Source organism: Chroicocephalus ridibundus, chromosome 1, assembly GCF_963924245.1.
Source record: "Chroicocephalus ridibundus chromosome 1, bChrRid1.1, whole genome shotgun sequence".
Taxonomy (NCBI): domain Eukaryota; kingdom Metazoa; phylum Chordata; class Aves; order Charadriiformes; family Laridae; genus Chroicocephalus; species Chroicocephalus ridibundus.
In genome coordinates, this window is record NC_086284.1 from 149,539,213 (window position 1) to 149,549,293 (window position 10,081).

At 42.7% G+C, this 10,081-nt stretch overlaps 1 protein-coding gene across 20 annotated transcripts in view; it reads right to left on the reverse strand.

Moving 5' to 3' along the window:
- Window positions 1-9,596, reverse strand: part of PLEKHA5 (pleckstrin homology domain containing A5) — a 182,775-nt gene extending 173,179 nt beyond the window's left edge. For all 20 annotated transcript variants that reach the window (XM_063358518.1, XM_063358580.1, XM_063358484.1 and 17 more), the window contains exons 1-3: window positions 9,472-9,596; window positions 9,260-9,336; window positions 6,159-6,216 (exon numbers count right to left, since the gene is read on the reverse strand). In XM_063358518.1, the coding sequence (XP_063214588.1) occupies window positions 6,159-6,216; window positions 9,260-9,336; window positions 9,472-9,569 (233 nt within the window). In that variant the 5' untranslated portion in view covers window positions 9,570-9,596. The remainder of the gene's footprint in view (window positions 1-6,158; window positions 6,217-9,259; window positions 9,337-9,471) is intronic.
- Between the last annotated feature and the right edge of the window lie 485 nt (window positions 9,597-10,081).

Below are 10,081 nucleotides of genomic sequence, written 5' to 3' on the forward strand. Positions count from 1 at the left end.
CCCGTGCAACACCCTGACACAACAGGAAGAGGAACTACTAGTACAGGTCCCAAAATAATTCTTAGAGTGCACATCAGTTCAGTTGTCTTTTCTTCCAAAGGGGTGAGGGGTTGGGAAAAAAATGCACCACTATATTTATAAGATAATGAAGCAGCCACCTACATAAAAAGTTATGACCAATCATCATTTCTTTGTTTTTCACCACCCTTCACATATCGTGGATACTGAAAATGAAAGCCCACAGAACAATTCACTTCATAGTAACAACATCGTAAAGTATATATTAGTTTTAGGTGCTACTATTCAGCCCATTATCAACTAAGGCCAAAGTTAGGGAAGAAACATTACCACTTCCAAAACCGAGGATCCAAAACTGGGGAAGTTAACTTACTAATTTGTTAACAGACATCAGAAAGCTTGAGTGTCTTCAATGTCTTTCTCATGGATTTCAACATTTCACATAATAACTGACATACAGTTGTTTGGGTTTTTTTAATTTTTAAATAATTATCCATTAATTCTTAACAGTGTTTAAAAACGTGGTAATGGTTTAAAAAAGAAAAAAATCAGTAAGTTCCCTCATGGTTTCAAGTCTATCTTAGTAAAACTAAAGCATTCAAGGTATTACCCAATTTAGAAACAAACTTCAGGAAAGAGACAGCTCAAAATATCAACCACAGACGTCACAGGCAAAAAGAGACTTTATAAGCACAGCAATTCCTGACATTCACATTTGATATTCTTCTACCTGCCAGACTAACTTTGAAACAGGTTCGTAAGCCAGGGGTAATAGGCCCTGCCAGACCTGCACACGAGTCAGACAACATGTTTTCACAAGGTGAACTTTTGCCACCCTTCCCTCTGGGAGAAATTCCATCAAGTTCACTCCTAGGAAATCAGCTCCTGCCCCTACTCCTTTTACTTACTTCCCACTGCCACCTCTCCTTCGGCCTGGTTTAGTCTCCACTCCTCCCCATTCTGTAACTACTCCCACCTTTTAACCTTCTCCTTGGGTACCACCACCTCCATCTTCTTCCCCTCGCATCCCCCCTCCCCAGTCTGCTTTTTGGATGCAGTCCCACCACTCCTCCTCTGACCCACACCTGTTTCTTCCCATGTCTAGAATCCTTCCACCTCCACGCAGAGCATCAGCATTGCAGTATTTTTTGTTCTTGAAATATTTCAGTGGAATAAAGAAGTGTTAAAATAGATAATAAATTTGCAAGCATTCCTAAAGAGTTCTTTTCTGAACAGCTTTGCTCGCTACAAAGGTAAAAAGCACAGGTTAGTTTGTTGTAACGTTATGTCCCAGTTCACCTATCTTGCCATATGCCACTATTTAACCTAGAGGCGTTGTCATGTAAGAATAACCCGAATGAAGGCCAAGAATAAACTACATTCTGTCCTTAATTTTAGTAAAATAAGAGGTTACAGGTAACAAGAAAAGAACTAAATTTCTCGGAGGAATGCTGTGATTCTTACTGTTGGAGGAAAACAGCCTGATCCGTTCTTATTTTTTTCAAATGCCATTTTTTCCTTTCAAGAAAAGGCTTCTCTGCAAACATGACTAGCTGTTCTTTGATTTTTCTGGAGAAAGCCTCAGCTGAATGGGAGAGGATCTTTAGAATGCACATAAAAGACATAGGTTCAAACAAAAGCTGAATTCTCAACGAGCACAGGTTTATTTTTGTAAACAACAGAAACTTGAAGCTGAAAAAGATCTTATCCCTTTTAATCATGTAATAAGTTTTTCTTAGCTTCCCAATTTTCAAGCTACATGCCTACAATAAGCAAACCTGTATTGACAAAAGTCTCTATAAAAGCACACAAAACCTCTATTTGATGTAACAGTGAATTCATCTCACCTTTGTCCTGGGTTTGCCAACGCCTATAGGCAAAAATTGTTCTGATAAATATAGAAAGAGGTAAACTTCAACACAAAACCCTAAAAATTAAACTTTAAGTTTTTAAGAACTTTTTCAGTCAGCTGCCCAAAAAGCATTAGTCCTACGGCAGAGTTAAAGACACACCAAATTCTAACACCCAAACAGCTTATTTACTGAAGAGTACTTCTGTAGAAGCCAAACTAGTTAGACTGATGCAAAATTGCTCAAATACCATCCTTGGATTGATTTTTAAAACAACTTTATTTGGTAAATGAATAACCTAAATAATATAAACCTTTAAAAAAAAAATCAATAGAAAATTGTATGTATGTTCAGAACTACTGAAATGAAAAAGGAAAAAAGGCAAGAAAAGTAAGCAAATGCCTGTGTTGGGATAATCAGGTGGTTTTAACCAGCAATAACTGTTTCTTAAGCATAGACATATGAATAAATAGACACACATGGAGAACGACATATTTACGTAATTTTATAGCACTCAAAACCAGTACCTTAGTGCCAAATGACTATGTAGTCATCACAAGGTACCAAAAACATCAAGTCGAAAATTCTTATTGATTAGAACAGGTGAAGAGTCTGAAGCCCATGACCAAGTATGTCTCCCAGTATCATACTGAGATTGCCACACAGATCCATTTTCTCATGCACTTAAAAATAAGGCAGGTAACTTAAGCTTCCCATATACTATCCAGCTTAAATATGTTTTGGGGATAAAGCCCTTAACTTCCCAGAGCTCAATGAGCTCACAAAGCGTAAGTAACTAGTCCAGTGAAGTATTCTAAGCAGAACAAAAGAAAATCTCAAATTCTTCAGCATTTTCAAACTGAGGAGTTTTCCCATATCTTGTTTTACGTCATAATACAGAAGATTCAATAGTTAACTGACAATGAACTAATTAAAGGTTACATTTAAATGCATCGATTATACATACAGCCCTATATTCTAGGTAAAGTTTAGTTATTGCATAAATAAATACTACACCCAAACCAAGCATTGTTTCAGAAAAGTCTACTGACAGAGTTCCCATCAGGTGACGAGGAAGGGCTATCTGTGCATATTTTCAACATTAAGTAAACAAAATCAGACTTTCTCCCTACTAAAGAAAGGAAACACTTTAACAATGTAACCAACCACATCTCATAGGAACATATACAATACATTATGGCATTACATATTTTTTTACTCCAAATAACAAACAACACCTTTTGTCATTTGCATTCACAAGGGATGGGGAGGATGTGGGGGAAGGATTCTGTCATTACGAGTATCAGAATTCTACTAATCCAAAAACCACAAAAAAAAGTCCAAGTCCTAGCTAGCATCAACTTACTAACACAACCCTATATAAAACCAAAACCACCTTATGCAATGGAAACAACTCCTTACCTTTCCCTGTTTCAGAATATCTTCTTAAAGCTAGAACAAACCCAATGTCATCAGAAAAAAAAAAAAAAAGAAAAAGAGTATGTGAAATAGTCACCATTTGGTATTTACTTATTCTGAAAACGAATGTAAACATTCCAAGAAAAATAGTGTCCTTTAAAAATAATCACATTTCAATGCAGTCTGTATCCTGAGTCATTAGTTTGAAATGCCAGTCCAAGGAATGTTAAGATTTAGCTGACGATTATCTCCTCGACATTATCCCAATTTGATTATACAGTGTTTACTACATCAAAGCCAGAAAAAGCACAGTAATAGATTCAGCGACACGCCCACTTGGAACAGCCAAGACCTATTATTAAAGAACCATAAGAATAATTTTCAAAAGGTTTTTATTTTCAAACACAGTCTAGCATAAGATCTTACCATAAAGCAAGGTTGTTAAATATTTTTATTCAACCCACATATTTGAAGCTGTGCCTCAGAAGTGAGGTGAAATAATTTATGCGATCAGGAAACTTGACTATCCTTCTTGTCTAACTCTCTTATTGGACACGTTACAGAAATCCAACAGCCAAGTTTCACATGGCTGAATGCATCAATAGCCTGCCATTAACATTCACTCCCTTGTAACTCACACCAGAACATAAAAACAACATACATTTCAGACCTGTCCACGAACAAGTTTTCAACATTTTTATTTTAACATAGTTTTGTTATGCTGTAATGAACATAATAGACATTAATATTTGGTGAATTGGAACATTCAAACAAGCAGGTTGCAGTTAAAAATCCACGTGTGGGGGTGCCTGTATAGCACAAGGTCACAACAACCTGGCCTGTTTCCCACTCATGAAGTGGGAAACAGAAGTTTAGAGTCAGACAACTAGAATTATTATAATCAACACATCATCCGGAGTTACACTGCCGAGGATTACAAGATAGCGATTACAATGTTGTCACCCTGCCTATGTTAGCTCTCACATCGCCTCTAGCACTGGTAGGGCTGAATGCGAGACAGCTTTAAAAGGAGAAGCTGTCATTGGGCAGAAGTTTAAATTCAGCCTGAGAGGCTACACAACAAACACTTAGTATTTAACTAAGGATGCCAAACTGGTTGTACCATGTGAACCTTTCAGCAGGCTTGACAGCACTACCCCTGCTATCCTCCTACACCTATCAAGTCACAGAGAAGTGTTGTTTGTGCAACATGTTTTCAAAGATGCAGCACAACTTTTAAGTATCAACAGAGCTATTTAGCATTGAGTATCAGCAAAACAATCAGCTTAATGTACATTCTAACAGTTATGATAACACCTTGAACACAAGATCTTATAACACAAGAGTACACAAACAACCTGCCACTTGGTAAGTTTGTGCATAAGCGCATCAGTCACTCTACATTACCTGTCCACACGCTTTTTTTTATTCCAAGAAAACTCCAGTTGCTATTTTCCAGTTACTATAGCTAACACTTTGTTCATAGGCTTACTCTATGAGAACAAGTTCCATCTGAAAGCATAGAAGAATTTCTTTTAATATTATATGCACACACAAAACCAGCTTTCTTGAATTTTCACTCATCTTCATTTAATAATCTGAACAGAACACTGGAGGTGACATCCTTAGTACATTCCTGTCCTCAGTCTGGTGTAGTTCTTGTCAATTGCTATACAACACTAGCATAACATAAATGACAAGAAGGCAGAATAGAACAGTAAAACAAACATGTCACTTATTAATAAGAATATCCTTTCTAGAGAGCCCAGCACCAGGTCTGACCAGATTTTTCGAGCATTATCCTTCAGTAAATATTTTTTATTTTGCTTAGGATCAAATCAAACATGTTCCTATATAATATAAACCCTGCAACAGATACGTAACACCCATCTCACAACAACCACAATGCAATTTACACAGAGCAGCTACCTTTTGCTCAACACTAAGACACAAAAAAAACCATCTGCAGCCTATGATCTCTGTAACTATTAGTAACCTTCACTCATACAAGTTATACCACTGATGACTCTATTCATTTAAAGATGGTAAACCAAACACACAGCACAGTGAGTAAAAACTCCCAGATTAATCGAGAAAAAAATGGAAATTGCTAAATCACAGAAAAACAAGCGTATTAACTGGACAAATATACAAAGGTGCCACTTTAACATTTTTCAGATAAGGACGGTCTGACTGTCTGGAGAGGAAAAGTTTATAAGAAGTTTGTACACATCTGATCTACACAACCTCTGGACTTCTACAGAAGAGATCTATTTCCATGCCTCTCATTCAAAAAGACAATACAGCAAGTCTACCACAGTGGACACGCTTCTCAAAACATACTAAAACACTAATAAAAAAAGTAACAAGGATCAATGCTAGGAGCAGAAACAGGAGGTCTGCAAAGAAAACAGCCCCACTAAACGTTCAAAGTGGCTTTAAACAACATAATTACTAGGGAACAGGGCTGAATCAAGACTCTTCTCCCAGTGACAAAGTAAGATCTTGCCACTCTGAAAGCATTTCTGGCACGACAGTGTATACACACAAGTGTGAAACAGACAAACTCAAGGTATTCTCGACTTGAAAGGACATTTGTTGCTAGATTGTCAGTCACAGCAGAAGTTTCATTTGAATCTGAACCCTTAAGCAGCTTTAATTAAAAGTATTAACACAAAAACTCAAGAAATTGTTTTAGCCGGGCAGAATTCAGTAAACAGAGGACTACATACACTATGACAAGCTTGAATACTCCTTTTAGATTTACAGCATAACATTTAAATTCATTTTGGAATACACTCAAGATTACAGCAACATTTAGACAAACTAATTGAAAATTATAGTATTGTGACAGATAAACATTCAACTTACTTTACATAATATCTTGCACCTTCAAAAGTATAAGCTTCCTCCCAACCTGTGGGTAAGTCTGGAAAACAAGTAGCAAAACATTCCAATTAACTTTTGAAACGATGCTAGCCATACTGGTCTACTCCCTAAAACTAAGGTAGTTAAACTATTGTGTGTCTCATTCCACGGATTGAAAGCTTTAGTCTACAAATAAATATTTTGGAACTGGCTCACAATACTGTCTCAGTTTAAAATTTGTAATGTGAAGCTACATGCACGAAAATCTGATTTGGATTTCTCATTTTCAAATAATAACAATAAGGGTTTAAGTGTACCCTTATTTAAAAATGTTCCTTCCTTTGACCAGGACCTAGAACTCACGGTCATTGCCAGATCTTTCTGCCTTGAGCTTCACTAGCATCAAACTACCTGACAGGAAAAAAATCTAAACAAAAATCAGCTTACTGAGTTTGCGTTACATGCAAGTCACAAGTATCTTAACATGCATGATATCAACTACACCACAAGAGTATTAGCATTATATTAGCATAATTCCACCACTGTTGTGACTAACAAGTGCTCCTGCAGTGTTTACAACTCTATTCGATTTTACGTGAAAATAATTTTCAATGCAAATCTAGTGGAGGAAGTGGGTACATCTTTTCCTTCTCTGTTATCATTCTTAAGAGAGTCAGGAGTCCACATATAAAAAAAACCCCACCACTAATGGTCAATTTTTTTTTTCCACCAATAACAGCTTCCTGTTGTAATGGAAGCTCTGAAAATGCTGGGCACCTCCACGCAACTCTAGATACATCATTACCTTTAAAAGTTTGCCCCAGTTAATAAAAACAATAACTGATATGTAGGATATGCTCACTGAATTCTAAAAGCAAGAATGCATTTCCTAATTAAAAGAAAAAAAATATCCAGATCATGTGATTATTTTTTTCCCCCAGTTTACTTATTTGCTCTGGCTGGCTTTTTTCTTTACTCCTGTCTTCTCTAAAAGAAAAACCAAGGTGTCTTTCGATAACAGCACAGGGCAAAGGACAGAAAACAGGAAGTCTCTCTAGCAGAAGTATTTATGGCTGCTAGAAGAACTTTGCAAAAAATACCTTTCCAGTGCTGAATATCTCAAGGAATAAAAAGCACTTCAATTCCTAATGGAAGGCAAAGCTTTCCGCTTTCTCTAGTAAATATCTCACCATATTATTTAATGAGGAGCTTTAGAATAATATTTGCTCAAAAAATGTTTCTTAAGAGAAGACATATTTTGAACATATTTTGACTAGGTTCCAAAACAATGGTCAGGGAAAAACAAGATATAAAACCCAGAATTAATCTCTTTGATTACATCTATGTATGAAGAGATTCATTAACGTACACATGAATGAGGAAAACTACAGAAAGAGGTCTGTTTTGCAGACACTTCAGTATCTGATTGACAAGTCATGGTCAGCATATCCAAGGTTGTGCCTCGCTCTTATGTTCAGGAACAAGTTTAATTTACCTGATAACAACTCTGCTACACTACATACAATACTCCAGATACTCAAAGGCAAACTGCATTTCCTTTAGAAGGCACTTAACGGCAGAAACAAATGAGACACTTAGCAAATTTCTGGGAAATCACCATCAGTCAGAGACACTGGTGATAGTTTAAAAAAGGAATTAATACTCAGCTAATATTAGTGTCCAACAAGCAAAGCACTTCACATACATCAGCCCCCGTGCATACTGCTGTAGATGAAGGCCAGTTCCTCAATTAATCTGAGTACTGAAAGCAGGGAAAAGAGGAGCCTGATAGCAATCAGTAGTTCTATTTCCCGGCATTAAATGACTTCTTAGAAACAACAGCCCTTCATTGCAGATCAAACCGCCGGAGTTTTAATAGCCAGAAAACTGTGCTTTTTAAACTATTCCCAACTCAAAAAAAACCCACAAAAAAAAACCAGAAAGGCTGCCCACAGTCTTCGAAAAGGCTGCTTCTGATTTCTTAATGTGTAAGTATTAACCAAACATAAAAAGCAAATAATCTGATATAGTCCAATTCACTTGCAGATTTTCCTGCGATTATCCAAGTGATTACATACATAAAAACAACTGCTCTTATTACTATACTCCACCACCTCCCAGTGGCATATGCAGCCTGTGTGCAATTCCAGCAGTCGGAGTTTGGCTCCGGGTCTCCAGAGTGTCTGCTGTAAATCCTCCTCCTCCTCCAGCACCTCCTGCTGCTACTTCTCCAGAGTGGAACAAACAGCGGTAGCAAAGACGACCGATTCCACCCTCCTCCTTGCAAGTTATTCCTCATGTTTCAGTCCCTTTTCCTCCTACCTATTCCACCTCTTTCAGTCACTTAGAAACCACCCACACTCTCAGCCTAGATGGAAGTAAAGGGAGGAAAAGGGTTTCTAGGTGACTACGTTTAGTGGAACCAGCCTCTACATTTCCAGTATACCTATCATGGTTATATCTAGGTACTGCTGGAAACAGAAATAAGACCAGTTGGTTTAATGCTGAACTGAGAAAGGATGCTATGCAGGTGAGCATAACCGGGGCAGCCTGCAAGAAGCACGAGAGAAATAAGGCAGTCTCTAATGGGAACTGTACAATATTATAAGGGTGATGCAAGGCAACAGAAAGAAAGCGAGGAAAAGAGAAATTACACGGACACGGAGGGAGAGCACGGGTGCAAAGGAAAGCGTCTTAAGAAGGAGACGCGGAGCAGGCTGATGGCAAGCTGGACGCGCAAAGGCTGCACCCTAATGTCATTCCTGCTCACCCCGGGGGCGAGCAACTGCGAGAAGTGAGGGGGGCGCGGGAAGCGCGGCGTGAGGAGTTCTCTCGGGCGGCGGCGGCGGCACCCGGGTGGTTTCCAGGCCCGGGGGGCTCGGGGGCAGCGGGGCGAAGCCGGAGGCGCTGCCCTCGCCCGCGGGGAGCGGTGGGAGCGGGAAGGGGTCGCGGGGCTGAGCCCGCCCCGGGGCTGGGGCAGGCGAGGGGCGGCGGGTTCGGCGAGACCCCGGGGAGCCGGAGGAGGGCGGCGCTGGCCGGGCGGGGGCGGCCGTGCCGGGGAAGGGCCGGGGGGGCCCCCACCGCCCCTCGTCCGGGGGTCCTACCTGCGCTGCGGCGGTGCCCGGTGATCACGGCCTCTCCGGTGAGCGGGTGCAGCCAGGTCGTGCTCTTCGCCTCCTCGCTGCGGGGACGGACACACGGACCGAGTCAGTCAGGCAGGCGCAGCCCCGCCGCCGCCGCCTTCCCCCCCTGCCCGCCCCTCCCGGCCCCCCGCCCAGCCCAGCCCCGCTCCCCTCCTCGCCGGCCCCCCACTCACTTGATGAAGAAGACGCGGCCGCCCTGGCTGATCCCGTAACTCCAGCTGCCGGGCAGCGCCCGCAGCCGCTCCGCGCTCAGCTCCGCCGGGGCCGCCATGGCCGAGCCGCCGCCGCTACCAGCGCAGCCGGGGAGAGCCGAGGGGAGCGGGGAGGGAGGGGGGGGGGGGAAGGGGGGGACGGCGCGGGCGCGAGCGAGCGCGTCCCCGCCGCCGCCGCCAACACCTTGGGGAGGGGGAGGGCGCAGCGCGAGGGGGAGGGGGCGCAGCGCCCCGCCCCGCCCCGCGCGGGCCCGCCCCGCCCCGCCCCTCCCGCCGCGGGGGCGCGCGCGGCGCCCCTGGCTGGCCGCCCGCGGGGGCGCGCCCGGCGCGGCCGTTGGGGCGGGGCGGGGGCGGGTTCCGGCGGGCGGGGGAGGGAGGCCCCGCCGGTGGCCGGGGGCGCGGCGTTGGGGGGCGGGGGGCGGCGGAGAGCTCGGCCCTGGGCGGGGGCGGAGGGCTGCCCGAAGGGCGGTGAGGGGCCCACCGGCGGGTGGGGAAGGGCGGGCTGCAGCCGGGGACGGCAGTGCGGAGGCCCCGCCGGGCAACGGTTGGAAGGAGGGGGCCTGGGCGGGAC